Source organism: Dreissena polymorpha, chromosome 1 (genome assembly GCF_020536995.1).
Source record: "Dreissena polymorpha isolate Duluth1 chromosome 1, UMN_Dpol_1.0, whole genome shotgun sequence".
NCBI lineage: Eukaryota > Metazoa > Mollusca > Bivalvia > Myida > Dreissenidae > Dreissena > Dreissena polymorpha.
The window spans coordinates 140,779,785-140,798,652 of NC_068355.1; the positions used below are offsets into that span (position 1 = coordinate 140,779,785).

An 18,868-nucleotide genomic window follows, 5' to 3' on the forward strand; every position below is an offset into this window, starting at 1 on the left:
ATGAAATTTGCTTTATGGGTAAATACATGTAAAACTATATTATTTTTAGCTCATCTATTTTTTGAAAAAAAATTATGAGCTATTGTCATCACCTTGGCGTCGGCGTTGGCGTTGGCGTTGGCGTTGGCGTTGGCGTTGGCGTCGGCGTCCGGTTAAGTTTTGCGTTTAGGTCCACTTTTCTCAGAAAGTATCAATGCTATTGCATTCAAACTTGGTACACTTACTTACTATCATGAGGGGACTAGGCAGGCAAAGTTAGATAACTCTGGCGTGCATTTTGACAGAATTATGTGCCCTTTTTGTACTTAAAAAATTGCAAATTTTGGTTAAGTTTTGCGTTTAGTTCCACTTTTCTCAGTAAGTATCAATGCTATTGCATTCAAACTTGGTACACTTACTTACTATCATGAGGGGACTGGGCAGGCAAAGTTAGATAACTCTGGCATGCATTTTGACAGAATTATGTGCCCTTTTTATACTTAGAAAATTGACAATTTTGGTTAAGTTTTGTGTTTAGGTCCATTTTATTCCTTAAGCATCAAAGCTATTGCTTTCATACTTGCAACACTTACTAACTATCATAAGGGGACTGTGCAGGCAAAGTAATGTAACTCTGACTGGCATTTTGACAGAATTATGTGCCCTTTTTATACTTAGAAAATTGAAAATTTGATTAAGTTTTGTGTTTAGGTCCACTTTATTCCTACAGTATCAAAGCTATTGCTTTCATACTTGCAAGATTTATGAACTATCATAAGGGGACGGTGCAGGCAAAGTTATGTAACTCTGACTGGCATTTGGACGGAATTATGGGCCCTTTATACTTAGAAAATTGAAAATTTGGTTAAGATTTATGTTTTGGTCACTTTACCCCTAAAGTATCATAGATATTGCTTTCATACTTGGAACACTCACAAACTATCATAAGGGTACAGTAAAAGGACAAGTTGCATAACTCTGGTTGTCATTGTTACGGAATTATGGCCCTTTTTTGACTTAGTAACTTTTAATATATGGTTAAATTTTGTGTTTCGATCCACTCGAAGTATCAAGGCTATTGCTTTCAAACTTCAAATACTTACATGCTATCATGAGGTTACTGTACCTGGCAACTTGAATTTTACTTTGACCTTTGAATGACCTTGACTCTCAAGGTCAAATTATTAAATTTTGCTAAAATTGCCATAACTTCTTTATTTATGATTAGATTTGATTGATACTTTGATGAAACTACTCTTACCTGACATACCACAATAGACTTCACCCAAACCATCCCCCGTGCCCTCCCCCCCCTCCCCCCCCTCCCCCCCCCCCCCCCTAATTTTTTTTTTTTTTTTTTTTTTATAAGATCATCTCACAAATGACCACCACACCCTCACACTATACCCCCACCCCACCCCCCCCACCCCCCCCCCCAAATTTTTTTTTTGATTTTTTTTTTTTTTTTTTTTTTTTTTTTTTTTTTAAGATCATCTCACAAATTATCACCACACCCTCACACTATACCCCCCCCCCCCCCCGATTTTTTTTTTTTTTTTTTTTTTTTTCGCTTTTTTGGAAGATAATGTAATAAATGTCCACAACCCCACACTATACACCCCTCTTCACTCCACTCCTCCCTCCTTTGTGATTGAAAATGAGAGTCCCTTCACCTTTAAAAAGAAAATAGATGAGCGGTCTGCACCCGCAAGGCGGTGCTCTTGTTACTAGTTTAACAATTACAGAGAATTCAGTGAAACCTATTTCTATTTTCAGACGTGGATATTGACCTCGCGGCCCAGTTCGCGTATCTCGGTAACCGGAAGTTCTCCTCAGACGGTATCATGGAAGCGGAATTCGTTGGAAACTACCTTGGTCGATCCATACTGACGAAGGGTACGACAGGACTAGGAGTTATACAAAAACCACTAAGGGAGAAGTACTTTGCGTACCGGAAGTCGCCCGATAACAAACCCGGACCGGAAGTTGGAATAAGGGTAAATCCGCGCGGACTCACGGTATTAATGCCCGGAAGTCGTCCTGGTCAGGATAACGACGAGTTTTATGATTTATCATCAATTCATTTTATTGAAGCCGTAAGGTTAGTGACACTGAAACAGAAAGACAAAAAGTTTTACGGAGCATTTATTCCGATTCGCGAGGACCCGGCCGCCATTCAGGATAAATTATATGTGCAAATTGAAAAGAAATATGATCACTTGACTAAAATGCCCCATCCACCGATTTTGGCGTGCATAATGCGACGCCCAAGCGGTGTTAAAGCAGTAGATTGCCATATGTTTTTAATCCCAGTTATTGAAGACGCTTTACAATTAGCGGATATCATTCACAGATTTCAAGATCGCCCGCCGAACCCCGATGCTTATTACAGCGGACAACCACTAAATGAACGAAGCGACTTCTCCCCTAGAGGCCCGGACTTGAACACTAAAAATCTAGGGCGCGGTGAGCCGCCTAAAGTTGACACTGGGGGCTATGAAATTTATAGGGGAGGAGGTCGTGGTTTCGAACTTCGTCAGGAACATTTTCGCGGTGGTGATCACAGACCACAAGAGCGACCCAAATCGGAGGAGCCCAACAGAAGTTTTGAACGGGAACGTCGTAGTTCGGACTATGCTTACCCGCAACGTGACCCGAGAGATTTCGGATTTCCGGGTCTTGGACCTGGAGCTCCTGATCGCAAACAATCCCGGGAATATTCGAGACCGGATGGCGGTTATGTTGAACAGGACAGTTTTGGAGAGGAACATGAATTCGATAATCGCATAAGCAATACACGTGAGCGATTTACAGACAATAGGAGCTTTGAGGAACCCAGGATGGGGCAACCGCGTATAGGCGGACTATCGCCTAGAAATGATTACACCGACCGGCCTGGGGGCGGGTTGTCCCCTCGGGTAGAATACCAGGGCGGGATGCAGCGCCCGCCTGATAATTATCTGGGAATGGGACGTCCTGGTGATCGCCAAATGCCCGCATGGCAGGCGCCACCACCAGGACGGGAGGGTTACAGAGGCGACCCCAAAGACTATAATGCGGCACCATTCTCTAGGCCTTACGGACCGCCGCCTGTTTCCCGCTCCCCGCCGGTCAGTCCTATGGCGCAATCCTCATCACGTCCTCTTTCCCAGGACGAAGAAATATTTTCGGCTTCAAACCTTGAAAGCAGACTTGAAACGGAGGCAAGCGGTAAACCCGTCGCCAAAGTACCACCGAGCCGCCAAGGTGTTCGTGTATTACCGTCTCTTCCCATTAAAGACGCTCTTACTCAGTTGAAACCCGTGCCGAAAAAGATTGATAACACACATGACGATTCCATGAAAAGAGACAGCAAACCGCCGTCATATAATTTTAACACTGATGCGCAAGAACCTTTCCTCGATGAAAATCCCTACGACAACGCCCCGGATAATCACAACTTGCGTCCCAAACGAGTATTGTCCGAAAAGAGCCCTACTGTTGAAAGACGAGAGAACGGCGCTCGGACGGAAACAGGGGGCAAACTGCATAGTGACGATTACAGTCATGCGTACAATCCCCGACCAGCCAATAATATGCAGTGGTCGTACAATGACGAACGGGAAAAGTATATGAACGACCGAAATTCTAGCAGGACTGCTTTTCAGTCGGGAAATTCGGAATCGACTCCGAAGAACGAATACAGTCCGGAGTTTGTTAGGAAATCAGCAAATCCGAAAGATTTAGAAATCGAGGAAATGTTTTCGTACTTAGACGTAGGGGACAGTAATCGAGACGATGGTGATTTTGAACAATCATTGGGTTATCTTCCTTGAGTGTGTTTATGCGAGTATTGAATGTCGGAAACAAATATGCACAGTTGTAGCAAATGGTACTACGGAGTCAACTGTATACATATGAAGCCATACGAAGTCAATTTTTCATGCATTCGCTAGTAATTTACACAGAAAGCTTCACTTAAACCTCTCGCCAGTTTGTTTATTGCAATGCATTAGTTGCACACCATGCGGTACTACATAAACAGGTTATTATACACTTGTACATGTATCCGCACATGATATCGTAGAAATTAAAATAATAAAATGTTCATTCCTTGTGTTAAAAACTTTTCAAAAAGTGATATATGATGGTTTAACACAAACTTTATAATAAATTTACTATATTAATGTTTTCTGTTATACATGTTCACACAAATCGTATATTATATATATATATATATATGTTTCTAATGATCTGTCTTAAGTTAACAGATTTAAATGCAGGTACTTTTAAGGTGTCCTCACTTAGTTTCGATCCGAAAACACTTGATCAAAAGGGCTAACGCCTCAATCAGTCAGTTATTTCAGTGTTTTGATTAACTTATTAATTCAGCACGCGATTTGCCATGTCGCAAGCAATATAAAAAGACAGAATCTCCTTAACATAAGAATTGAGGTTAAACCTTACCTAAATTTTTTTTTCAAATGAATAATTCGAACGCTTAATATTTTATAGTTTATGCCTGTAGTGTTATTTCGCTCCATGGTATACAATATCATTATGGCGATTAATTATGGACATTTTTCATTTTCATAAAACTGTTGACAGCTCTTTTTGATGGATACTTTTCCCCTTTTAATTCACATGGCTTGCAAAAAGCTCACTAGACATGCAGAACTATGTTTGTCAATTTTCGGATGAATAAGTAACATTGCACTTTTTGGAGACTGACTGAATTCCGCTAATTGCATGGTCACACTATCTCACTGCAATTTTCATTATTGTAATACGCATGGTAACATTTTATGCGATGCCCTTTAAGGACATTTATTAACCTCTAATTTATTTTTAACAATTAGAAAAGTCATTGAAAGTTGTGTTATTCATATGATATCGATTAGGTTGTTGAAGAAGCTGTTTTTTTTAAAGCATAAATATATTTTATTTTCTATGTCAATTCAATTATTACTCGATTTAAAATCATATAAAATATCACTTATTCTGTTTACTCTGAAATCAAAGCTGGGATATTGCATACGAAACGTTATATAGCTTGGCATAGTAACAACTTGTTTAGCGTTTAGTTATGTTTACAAAATGGCATGCTTAATTCAGAACAAATTGCCTCAGTTTGTTATTTTTTAGTGTTACATTTTTTTATTTCGTAAAATCAAAATATATCTTACAACGTTAAAAGTAAAAACTGATATCTTTTCACCGTTCAATGTTTGTGCTTTATGAATGTTTACTGCAGAAAATATTAATGCGATGATAAGTAATTTAGTCATTTTTATTTGTTAATAGTGACAACTTAATTCACTCTTCTATTTAACTCTTAACCACTTAATAACGTATTTTAACGCATGTGTAGTCCCTTAGAAGTTATCTTTAATTTAAGACCTTTCTTACTAGATTCAAATTTACCGTGCTGTTGTTGACAACAGCTTTCTATGCCCCCGGATCGAATGATCGGGGGCATATTGTTTTTGGCCTGGGTGTCCGTCATTCTGTCATTCTGTCCCAAAACTTTAACCTTGGTCATAACTTTTGCATTATTGAACATTTTGAGTGGTGAAAGGTCAAGATCATCCTGCAAGGTCAAAGGTTAAAACCCAAATCCAAGGGAAGTAATAAGCTTTAAAGGGAGATAATTATCTGTACCTACCAAATGATAAAAAAAAACTAAATCAAAGCGGCGCAGTAGGGGGCATTGTATTTCTGACAAACACATCTCTTGTTGTAATTGTTTTAAGACAATTATAAGTATTACTGAAAATTACATGAATTTACTGTTAGATTCTCAATATCTGTTTTTATTTATTGTGATAGTGTAAAATACATGTGACTATATTGTTCCGATTAACACCACTGTAGCTTATACCTATGCCATACGCGCAGTCTGGTGAAGAGCTAAGCTGTCCGCTTTTAAGTCACGTAATGTTTCTCGGTCTCATTAGGGTCGCTCCCGACCAGACTGAGTTGATGCGCGGACATGTTTGGAGCTACGCTGTTTGCATTTGGCACAAGACCCATATTCGTACAACGCAACTCAAAGTTACCTTTATAGCATTATGAGCATTGGAATATCAAATAATATTGTATGCATTTTTTATGTTGTGTAATTTAACATATTCAAAGCCAAAATAGTACTAATTGTTATCACTTACATTTAACTGGCGTTTTATTCGTAAATAAAAGGATGTACTTCTAAAGCCTTACTCGAGAAATCAATACATATTAATATATACTCAAGTTTATATTGATATTATGATTATTCTAAATATTTTCAGAGGGTAAGTGTGAACACTTAACATGAATTTATAGACATCGACGTAGACTTTAACGAAACATATACGTTTGTGGCAGCCCATTCCCTTCTTATTTTCAGACGCGTCATTCATGTTACTTAAGATTTTATATAACGATCATGTCTGGGTGGATTTCTATGACATTTTCATTTAATTAAAATGATATTGTTTCGACGACAATGTTTTGTTTTTCCAAATGTATTAAGCGTTTCTATGATAATGTATTATGCGCATTCGGATGTTCGATTAATATTGATTACACGGAAGAAAAGTTATCACATACTAATATGTACATATGAAATTAAATGTGTAAACAGTTGAATGTCTTTTTTCACATGTTAATGGACATCCTCATTAACCCGTTTATGCCTAACGTCTAGAAAAAAGGCCTTTGCAAACAGCGTAGACCCAGATGAGACGCCGCATAATGTGGCGTCTCATCAGGGTCTACGCTGTTTGCTTAAAAGTATTTATGGGAGAAATATTCTTAAAATATAGCAATAAATTAACTAGACATCCCTAATTTTGGAAATAAATTGATCCAATTAAGAAGAATGGGAGAGTCCACTAGGCATAAATGGGTTAAGCGATCAATCGTAGTATGACGAACTAGTGGAGGAAGGCGATGAGAGCATACCGTATTTCGAAAGCAGACACCGTTTTTTTAAGGATACACTGTTTATAAACATAGCAGTGAGGGTAATGTCCAAGGACTGCATATTCAAACGAGCATGTATATATATATATATATAATTATATATTGCGCGACTTGTTGTTTCTCATTTATTAAGAATTTCACACTTTTAATATGCGTTTTGGTTGTGTTTATTGTACATATCAGTTGGTGCAAAAAGTACCGGTAATACATATGTTCTATTACTGTCAACCGGGTAACATTATTAAGTGTTGTTAACAACTCTGTAGTTCTTTTGATGAATTGACGTATTTATTGTCTTAATATTTTTGCTGTTAAATCGAAACGGAAATCAAACATTTTATAATGTGAAATAAAATAGCCAGAACAATATCGTTTTGTTTTCATCATCAGAGTCGTGTTCTGAGAAAACTGGGCATAATGCACGTGCGTAAAGTGTCGTCCCAGATTAGCCTGTGCAGTCAGCACAGGCTAATCAAGGTCGACACTTTCCGCCTTTATGACATTTTTTTGTTTAAATAAAGTCTCTTCATAGCAAAAATCCAATTTAGGCGGAAAGTGTCGTCCCTGATTAGCCTGTGCGGACTGCACAGTCTAATCTGTGACGACACTTTACGCACATGCATTATGCCCAGTTTTCTCAGAACACGACTCATGACATTCCATACGCAGAGAATGATATGACACGTTTTAGCGATTGACGAACTCGCCGAGAGGTGAAGTGTACTAATCAAACCATCTGGTTTGAAAATAGCACATCAAATTATCCAGTGTGCGAAAATTACTCGTACAATTATGAATCGTGTTGAAGTAAATCTTGTACACGTTACAAATACAAAGTTATGCTATCGAAAGAAACACATGAAGCCATTCCGCGTGTAATAGTTACGAATTAAAAAATACATTAAAAACGCATATCAAAGTTGCGCATTAAATTATACCTCGTTTGTTGGAAAGTTACTGTATTAATTAATCTCATAACAATTACACTTTCGATTTTTAAGTATTATACTTTCGATTTGCAACTTCAACGCTTCGTGTGATATATCGTTGACCTTTGCAGTTCTGTTTCGAACACACTTTCGCAAATACTAGTAATCGACTTGTTTCGAGCATCGTACTTCTTCTAATGTTCACATATTCTCAACGTATGCCGAGTCGTATTAATAAATGTAAGCCCAGGCCTACCACTTAGGTGAGATCCTAGTTATATTACCAAAATGTTATCGTAGTATTCTCGCACAAGTGTGAGACAAATAAAATCACTGAATGAAGGGTGAGCCTACTATAATAACTAAAGCATGATCCTACTATAATCACTGAAGCGTGATCCTTGAATAATCCCTGAAGCGTGATCCTAGTCATATCCGTTAAGAATGATCATAGTCGTATCACTAAAATGTGAGCCCAGTCCTATAACTTATGTGTAATCATAGACATGTTTATAAAATTTTATCTTTGTATCGCAGAAGTGTGAGCCTAATCAATTCACTAAATTGTGATCCTACTATTATCACTGAAGCGTGATCCTACTCATATCCTTTAACAATAATCACATTCGTATTACTTAAATGTGATCCCAGTCCTATCACTGATGTATGATCCTAGACATGTAACTTAAGCGTGATCCTACTGAAATCATTGACCTGTGATCCTACTAGAATCGCTGAAGTTAGATCATACTTTACTCACTGAAGTGTTTTCCTCCTATAATCACTGAAGCGTGATCTCAGTACAATCACTGAAGCGTGATCACACTATAATCGCTGAAGTGTGATCCTTCTATAATCACTAAAGCATGATCCAACTAAAGTCACTGAAGTGTGGTCCTAATATAATCACTAAAATTCGATCCTTCTATAATCGCTTAAGTGTGATCTTACTATTTTAATTGAAGCTTGAGCCAACTATTATCACTCAAGTAAGATCCTACTGTAATTACTAGGGATGGCATCGAATACCAATATCGGTATTCGAATGTTCGCAAATTCATTCAATCGAATATTCGAATATTCGCATAAAACGGCTGGATTGATTTTACCTTGTTACGTAATAATTTCCATTGGTTTGTAAGTTATATCCGTTTGCTAAATACGCGGCTGTTTATTAACGTTGCTATCGAATAATTGTATCGCTGTCGACTAAGGGTATCACGTTTACAGATTTTTCTAAACGTTTAAACGAAATGAAATAAACGAAACGACACCGTTCTAACGGTATCCATACGTCCGTTTTAAAAGCATCAGTTCCATCACATTTCCAAACTGAAAGTAGTGATTATTTCCGGAAGTTATATTTAGTTCATAACCCATTTGCACAATGACGTCATATTAAAACCAACTGTTCTCGTCGTTTTCTAACCATTGGGTTACGCGTTTTCTACTTACATGCCGTTATATTTTGTAACAAAGATGAATTCATATTTAACCCACATTTCTTCAATAAGAGTACACCGGTGTTAATTGTTTTTATTGTTTTACTTAACAAGATGTACATCAAAACGAGTATCTGTTCATTAAATTAATCAAAGCGCTGAAGGCACTGAAGATGTTCGCTATTGCATAATTTAACACGCAATTCATTTTTGAAAATCAATCGCAAGTTTGAAATGAACACACGCCATTCAACTTGATTAAATGTGCGTCATAGCGCACGGGTCGAGTTTTGTGTGCACTTTTTATCATCCTTATTATTTCATAGAAATAACGAAGACAAAATAAAAACAACATGCTTTTTGGAAGTTCTGAAAGCATAGAAAGTATGATGAAAATGGTAATGAGAACTTAATATAAAGAAAATTTGCAGTCACCATCATATTAAAGGAATATTTTTCTAATATCAAATGACTATCTCACCAAAAAAATAAATTCATAATGAAAGTTCCGTGTACAAAACTTTTGATTTTTTACACCATATACAAATTCAAAATATACAATAATCTTCGTATCTTGTATATGGAGGAATAAAAGTATATAAACATTGCTGTTTATGCTTTACTTGTTACCCGAGCAGTTCACACGGTGTCAACAACACTAAAATAAACATAGGTATAGAGCACTAATGCGCTTTTAGGCGTAGCTGTTTCAGTTTTCATCTTAGTGACTTTTACATAACGCCAACAGACACGCATGAATATTTTCGAATATTTAATAAGCTGATTCGAGATACAACCTCTGAATTTTTGCTACATCACTGCGTATGTACTCAATTCAAAGGATGAAGCACTGTTCAGTGTAAGGAATTCCGGACTTCTCTCTGTATGCTCAAACGACACAAATTGTGGCCCTGTTACAAGTACGCGTTACAATCCATCTCGCAGAATTTCACTTTCGCCTCCAAGATGAGAAAACAATCATTAGCGAAATAGTATAGTGTCACGATAAGAGAAAATCGTTTAATTATCATACCACAATGTTTGCCGTACTTGGTCAGCACGTCTGGAAATCATTCCTTGATGTGTGGATAGGCTGCCATTATTAACACGTTTGCTATTTTGAATTCAATTTTGTATCAAAAAGCATTGTTCTTAAATGTGGCATTTTCAATTCGCAATGAGATTTGTAATGTCCCTCGTCATGCGAAAATGGGTCTTATTCCATATGCACCCATCATATAAATAGCCCACTTAGCTATCCCTCCTTCTGGTAAGGAGAAACATAAGATTTTGAGTGATTTTAAAGCGAACAGCATCGCCTATGGTCTGACTGCGCAAAAGCATATGTTGGTTTTAACAAACGCTTGCCGAAACGCATAAGACCCATTTTCGCATGAAGGCGCTATTGACGTGTGATTTAAATGTGTCGAAAGAAAACTGCGTTTTAATCCAAATATAAACATACGATATATTTCGATGGTGAAGAAAGATACTCATAACAAGGCATATGAGGACACATATGAAGTGCTCTCCCGTAGTATATTTTTTATTTACTCACATTAATGTGTGGTTTGACAATGCTTTTGAATATGCAGCTTACAAGTGAAAAACACAACACAATAGTTTAACTTTTGTTTGATTGTATTTAATTATTTAGAAAAGTAAATTGCTAACTTTATTTCAAAGTCAGCGTATACGCCGACTACATTTTTAAAAGACATTTATTTTTATAAATATATTTAATATAATATATTTAGTTGTTTTCGGTTTTAGCGATTATAAAGCATTTTCGAGGTTGCCTATTGTATGCCTGTAGTAATTGATGAACTCATATCCAACTGTCTATGTATTGAGAACTGTGAATATAAACAAGCTAAACATTCTACTAACCTTCTACTTTTGCGTTGCTAGCACCCGTAATACAAAAGATCGCCGCTATCTGTTGAGAACCAAAGAACGTTTTCCAGAAATACCCGCTGTAGTAGCATGAACGAGGTTATGAAACAAGTCATTCGTATTATTATTATAAATTGTTTGCTATATTCGGGTTTAGCGATTATGAAACATTTTTTTTGTTTTTGTCTATCGTATCGCTGAAGTTATTGTTGAACTTATGTTCAACGGTTTATAAATTGAGAATATAAATAAGCGTCAACTTTTTCCCGAATCTCTCAATTTACGACCTGTACTACGTCATTGAGTTGTATGTGAGAGCGTAACCTATTGCGTTGTTATAACCCGTAAACTTTCCTTTGTTTATCGACAGGCGCATCTATTAATAGCCTCATATCATGAATGCCAAAACACCCGCGAAAAAAGAACCACGTGACCAAATAGGACGCTAAACGCAAATACCATGCGACTACGACTTTTATTATGTGAGAACGCTCCGCAATTCCTTTGAAGCCGGAGTCTTGTGATTGCTATACGTAAAGAATTGACCTCTAACTGAAGTAAGCAAAGGAAACGCAGCACCCAATTGACCCATTCCTTTTATGTGCGAAGGCAGATTGAATTTTACTTATGTATGGTTTGCCTATTATAACACACTTTATAATGCGGTAAATATGCGACTAACAAGTAAAAAACACTATAATTAAACTTTTGTTTTGAATTAAGTTATTTAGAAACCAAAATTCCAAACCTTATTTCAAAACAGCAAGACTACATTTTTTTAGAGAATATTCTTGTTATATTTAAATGTTTTTTTAACAGTTTCAGCGATAATGAAACATTTTTTATGTTGTCTATCGTATCCCTGTAATAAATGTTGAACTCGTGGTCAACGTATTATTAATTGAGACCTGTGAATATAAACAAGAGTAACCTTATACTAGTGCGTTATTCTCACCCGGACTCCCCTTTGTTTATTGCCAGCCGCAGAGTAATGAATGAGATGAGCGAAAATACTACGTCACGCAGACGCAGCAGAAAGTGGACTATTTTAATCATTCATAAACAATCTCCTCCGCGACACGTACAATACGATCATTGTTTTTTTTTATTCTTTTCTATAAAACACCATTCGAAACTATTGCATTTAACACGATATTAATATAATGTTTCCATTTGTGAATAAACATAATTGGAGAACTAAAACCTCTTGCATAAATTATACAACTCTTTCTTGCGCGTAGTAAGCGGGAATTGGGTTAATCATACCTAGGCCGTACCGACCTAAATTTTACACTAAGCACTTTAGACGGTCGCTAAAGCGACCATCTAAAAATGATATATTACCTATTTGTAATCTCTGTTCTTAACTTAATTTAAAATGTATTAAACACTTGGATTAAAGACGTGAAAATAATATAATAAGCTACATGTACACAGCATATTCGGATTATTTCGTTGTTGGCCTCACTTAGTGCTTGATGTTTATTTGTATTCGAAATAATACCATGATATGAGTACCTTTGTGTGTAGCAAAGTTCTTTAAAAATTGCGGCACCAAAGCGCCGTTAAAGTGATTGCAAATTAATCACTTTCAGGTTACACGTAGTTGAATACGCATTGTGACGAGCACCGAAGCTTCAAAATAACCATGTCAAAATTCACGATGAAAACGCTTTTTAATAAACCGAGATAGCATAAGTTAATGTATATCTATCAAACTGCAATTCATTGTATATGTGTTTCAATAAGTTATTTGATTTAACGCCGACGCGCACACTTAGAAGGACTTCAGATGTTACACCATTGAAATAATCAAGGTTGTGTACATAATTAGCATCTTAAGAATGTCGTTTTGCCATTTACGTGCGAAAACAGAAATTTTACACGGTTACGGAAAGTTATGGTTAGAATAATTAAAATGTAATTTAGTATATAGTAAGTATTTTCTTCGGCAAAATAATATTTGAGCCTTTAACCGCAAGTAAGTTTCTTCTTTCAAAGTAATATAAGTTAAAAGGGCCTTTTCACAGATTTTTGCCACGGGCTTAATTCTGAGGAAAAAAAGTATACTAATATTAATTAATTTGGTTCTAAAACTGCACCGTAAATAACTCATGATATATGTTATTTTAAAGATTCCAACTAATAATAGCTATCTTATGTACTTATGACAAGAGGAAAATTGCATCAATAAATAAATAGATATAGAAACACTGCATGTAATGTGCACGCCGAGAACCTATATTTGTATTTGGGGTCCAAATTAACTTTGGATTGGTAGTACATAACAGTGCAGTGTCCAATAACACCTTGGTGACGTCAATACATAAAAAAGTAAATAAACAATACTATAAACAAGGCAAAGATGAGGGAGCTGTCTATAACGAACGTTCGCGGTTTCATCGTCTGCGCCTTAAGCTTAACGGAATATCAAAAACCGCGTGCCCGTGCCAATTGTTCTCCAATGACTTACTAAATAAAACTCAAACTATCTGGACACACCTCAACTAACTTCAACCCCGGTAAATAGGTAATCAGGATAAATATATATGTAGGAAATTAGAGACAAAGCAGTCATAGACTTATATAACCTGTATATTGTCTCATTATAACCCAGATCAACAATATCAAATGTCTGGAATAGATTTTTGTGCGAATTACGATATCACACTGTGATCATCAGGCTACAGTATAGCCCTCACATAATTGAAACCAGACATCTACATATAAGCTGGAGTAGATTCAATTAACAATTAAACATGATAAATAGCAATGTATGAGGCATATACTGAATACCACTACCAAATGACTGGAATAGATTTTTGTGAGAATTACGATATCACATTGTGAGCATCAGGCTACAGTATAGCCCTCACAAAATCGAAACCAGTTATATACATATTAGCTGAAATAAATTCAAATGAGAATTAAGAATCTCAGTACAACATCAACAACACACAATGCTAAAACGACGCAAGGGTACGTTTTCCCCAACACGCAGGTCACTCAGCCTTTTTACGACGGGAGGGTACGTTCCCCTTAACACATGCCACTCGGCCTTTTTCGACCACTATAGATAAGCTCTAATCCTTCTTTTACAACCAAATAGCGCTCTAGGTAACAAAACCCAGGGTTCCGCGAGACCCTCGTTTTCCTTCTCTTAAGCTGTAACCAGCAACGACGACGAAGGTAGGGGAAAAGCACACAGGCAACATACTTCCACGCAGGATCTGAAGACGCAGTTAGTGCGCACGTGGGCAAATTTACACACAGTGCAACCCCTATAGGTGTAAATATTGTTGTAATTAAATGTGAGTAGTAAACATGTTTTTCCCATTTGTAAAAGACTTAAACATGTTGAGTAGAGCGTGTCGGCTGGGCTAGAGGGCGCGCCTGGAGAGATATCTCTCGTCCGTGCACTCTGGCTCCGTTGACATGACATACCCAACATGACAAAAATAAAAATTAAAAATAAATAAGAGAATGGTGACGGTATTTGTAGTTGTTGTTTCCCCCTACTGTAGCGTAGGTTAAGTTTTCTTTTAGTGTAGTGTAAGTTTTTTCCTTGCATGCCTGTGCCTTGTTACGTTTGACGTTGAATTGTAACCTTTGTATTGCTAACCTGCACGTTAGTACCCTTGTCACTATGAGGGTCAGATCGAATTAAAGGGATGATCAGCATTAACATCCCAGATCTATTCCCTCCTGACCAAAAGGCACTAATACATATAATTACCATCTGTAACCATAAGCAATATGAACAGGAATAAGAACGTGCCCCTGCATGTTATTTACGTTTTCCTTAACGAGAAAACATGATGTAAATGGTAAAGTAAAAATAAAACGTGTTCACTTGCATTTATTTTGAGAATATGTAAACATTCATTGAATACAAAATACTTGATATTACTTAAAGTCAAGGAAACGGCCACTTTATGATGTATTATTGTTAACATCTAATTCCGACTTTCCTATTGCTTTAGGATAGGAGTATCTTAACAAGCTCACGCACATAAAATTGTAATCATGTGCCTCTTCGTCAATTATTGCACGATTTATTTCCCCTTCCGGTCAAACCGGAAGGGACTTATGGTTTGGTCTGTCTGTCTGTCTGTCTCTCTGTCTGTCTTTTTGTCTGTCTGTCTGTCTGTCTGTCCTTATGTCTGTCTGTCTGTCTGTCTGTCTGTCTGTCTGTCTGTCTGTATGTCTTTCTTTCTTTTCTTTCTTTCTTTCCTTCTTTCTTTCTTTCTTTCTTTCTTTCTTTCTGTCTGTCTGTCTGTCTGTCTGTCTGTCTGTCTGTCTGTCTGTCTGTCTGTCTGTCTGTCTGTCTGTCTGTCTGTCGTCTGTCTGTCTGTCTGTCTGTCTGTCTGTCTGTCTGTCTGTCTGTCTGTCTGTCTGTCTGTCTGTCTGTCTGTCTGTCTGTCTGTCTGTCTGTCTGTCTGTCTGTCTGTCTGTCTGTCTGTCTGTCTGTCTGTCTGTTGTCTGTCTGTCTGTCTGTCTGTCTGTCTGTCTGTCTGTCTGTCTGTCTGTCTGTCTGTTGTCTGTCTGTCTGTCTGTCTGTCTGTCTGTCTGTCTGTCGTCTGTCTGTCTGTCTGTCTGTCTGTCTGTCTGTCTGTCTGTCTGTCTGTCTGTCTGTCTGTCTGTCTGTCTGTCTGTCTGTCTGTCTGTCTGTCTGTCTGTCGTCTGTCTGTCTGTCTGTCTGTCTGTCTGTCTGTCTGTCTGTCTGTCTGTCTGTCTGTCTGTCTGTCTGTCTGTCTGTCTGTCTGTCTGTCTGTCTGTCTGTCTGTCTGTCTGTCTGTTCTGTCTGTCTGTCTGTATGTTCTGTCTGTATGTCTGTCTGTCTGTCTGTTGTCTGTCTGTCTGTCGTCTGTCGTCTGTCCTGTCTGTCGTCTGTCTGTCTGTCTGTCGTCTGTCTGTCTGTCTGTCTGTCTGTCTGTCAGTCTGTCTGTCTGTCTGTCTGTCTGTCTGTCTGTCGATCTGTCTGTCGGTCTGTCTGTCTGTCTGTCTGTCTGTCAGACCATCACACTTTTCTGGATCCTGCGATAATTTTTAAAGGTCTTCATATTTTTCATGAAACTTGAAACATTGATAGATGGCAATATGGAGATTATGCACGTCATTTCATTTCGTTTATACGTCAAGAGTTCTGGTTGCTATGGCAACAATTATAAAAAAAATACTGACAATGGTGGAGTTATACCAGTAGGGGACCATATTGCTTGGCAATCTATTGTTTTAACTGAGAGACTGCACCTTTAACTTTATAATACAATATCACATAAAGCATTACCGAATTTAAGGAACCCTGCCACAAGTCAAATCCCCACATAAGGCTTTATTTGGATTTACACGACTTTGGAAAAAAATCTAAAACGTAGGTACAAAACCACGCTGCCATGCATTTTAAATTGTGTACAACTCTATTAATGTTGATGTATTTTGCAGAAAAAAAAACTTCTTGAACACATTTTTTGCAACAGATATGTACTGATCGACGTTCAAGAATGCGTATTCCCGTTTACGCTTGAACATGAATGTGCTCATTTCTGAATGGAACTTTCGTGTTCCATAAAACGTACAATTGTATTTACTGTGGTTGTTTTTGTGTCCACCAATATTAAACTTTCAAAAAGATTATATGCTAAAAAAATTTAAAAGACATGAACTGAATTAATCATTTCAAATTTTAGTTTATAAATCCGTTTTTTTTTTAATCAACATATTTATGAAAAGATCCAACCTTTATCTTTAAAACCAAACCAAGATATATAGTTTACTATTAATACATATTAATCATAACGCAGGAAACGAGAGGCTGTGTTTAATAAACGCTGTTGCCAACGGTGGAAGGTTTATCAATGCCGATTGATTGGCCCACTTAAATAAGTCTTAATCCACCTTTAGGTCAATTTCAATGTCAAAATGAGGTCAGATGATGTTTGCGTGCTGGGCATTTCGTTAAAGTATCAAAGCGCTTTGGTAAGTAGTTCTGATGTCAAACAAACAGTCAATTAGGATTTACAGAGGTGGAACATTAATGCTTTCAATTAACGCCATTTCCAGAACCGGATTACTCCATGAAAAGTTTGGACAGAACTGCACATTCTACGTTGGCTAAATCTGCGAAAAGAAGAAATAATTATCGAACAGTGAATATATAGAGAGAGAATAACAGGTATTCCTCGAGTGACTCGAATCGACGCTGCCCTAATTCGACGCAATTTTTGTTTTGCCTCTGTTTGATACATAAGCGACATCCGATGACGTCATACAATAGCACATGGTACACTACGCACAATTTACTATAGTTGTTGTTTGTTATGTGGAAAATAACGGGTTAAAAGGTAAGATATTGTTGATTGGTTTGAAATTGATGAATTTTTATGTATTTTACAAGGTAAAATGTAAATGTTAAGGGTTAAGGCATTTTGATTCATATGGGTCTTGTGAATCTGTTTCAAATCAAATGCGTAGATTTGATCTTCAGCATCTTAAAATATGTGAAATAGAAAGAACGATTATATCTTTTGGAGAGATAAATGTACCTACGTTATAAGCAAAGGACCAGTGCAACAATTCCCGGGCTTTTTAGTCAGTTTAGTTAACATGGTAGTAACTTTCCATATATAAATGCTCACCCTTCCAACTTTAAACGCCAAGTGGGACGAGGGATAGAAAGAGAAAGTCACATGCTTGAGTACATTTCAACCCATGCACATTGCACGTTTTTTTCGCATAAAAAACAGTGGAGCGATACAGGGCCATCATGACCCTCTTGTTCATGAGATTCTACGTTCTCAAGAAAAACTAGGTTTATGAAATCCCAAGAAACCAGGTTTTTCGTGAGAAACTAGGTTTATCATGAGAACCTATGTTCTCATTTGAAAGCCTTAGTTCTCGGCGAGACGACACACATAGACACATATAACTTAGGTTCTCATGAGAAACTAGGTTTTTTATGAGAAACTAGGTTTTCATTCAGAGAACCAAAGTTCTCGTTTTATATCCAAGGTTTTCACCAGAAAGTAGGTTCTCGACAGCTTTTAGAGTCGTTCTCTCGGATATCCTAAGTTTTGATGAGAACCCAAGATTTCATTTGGGAACCATAGTTCTCATGAGAACCCTAGTTTCTTGGGATTATGCGTCGATCCGCTTGCCGTATGTAACTGTACCGAATATGAAGCTTTCACCATTTTTGTTAACAGACTATCCGCTATAGTAATAAAATGTTCATACACACGATGTTATCCCGATGCTGTGTCATTTGGTGTTTATTTTGCGTACATATACATTCCTTTTCTTAATGTTGGTAAGAGCTCTTAAACGTGATTGAGGCATTCTCCATCATCAGCAATACTTTTTCTGTTTTTATTGTACACGATAATCTTCATCTATATGTTATCGTTTATAACACTGGTTTTATCTTGCTCTATCATAAAACTTGGCACTTCTAAATCTACGGATTTAATTTTCAATAGCTTGACATTTTTTACAGGTTTGGAATCATGGTTTTTACACCCTGCATAACGTCTTCTTCCGGAAGTACTTTCGGTGACCGTGGGAAATATTTAATCATATTACCTTATAATGGGAGCCTGAATAAAGTTAATATCGTATTTACTTAATTGAATTGTGCTTCAGAGAGTTGATATTCTGGATTGAGTAATCAAATTGAAA

General features: G+C 37.0%; 1 protein-coding gene across 8 annotated transcripts in view; it reads left to right on the forward strand.

Annotated features, from left to right (window-relative positions):
* Positions 1-7,293, forward strand: part of LOC127852757 (uncharacterized) — a 139,880-nt gene extending 132,587 nt beyond the window's left edge. For all 8 annotated transcript variants that reach the window (XM_052386785.1, XM_052386759.1, XM_052386739.1 and 5 more), the window contains exon 2: positions 1,756-7,293. In XM_052386785.1, the coding sequence (XP_052242745.1) occupies positions 1,824-3,794 (1,971 nt within the window). In that variant the 5' untranslated portion in view covers positions 1,756-1,823 and the 3' untranslated portion in view covers positions 3,795-7,293. The remainder of the gene's footprint in view (positions 1-1,755) is intronic.
* The last annotated feature ends 11,575 nt before the right edge of the window (positions 7,294-18,868 follow it).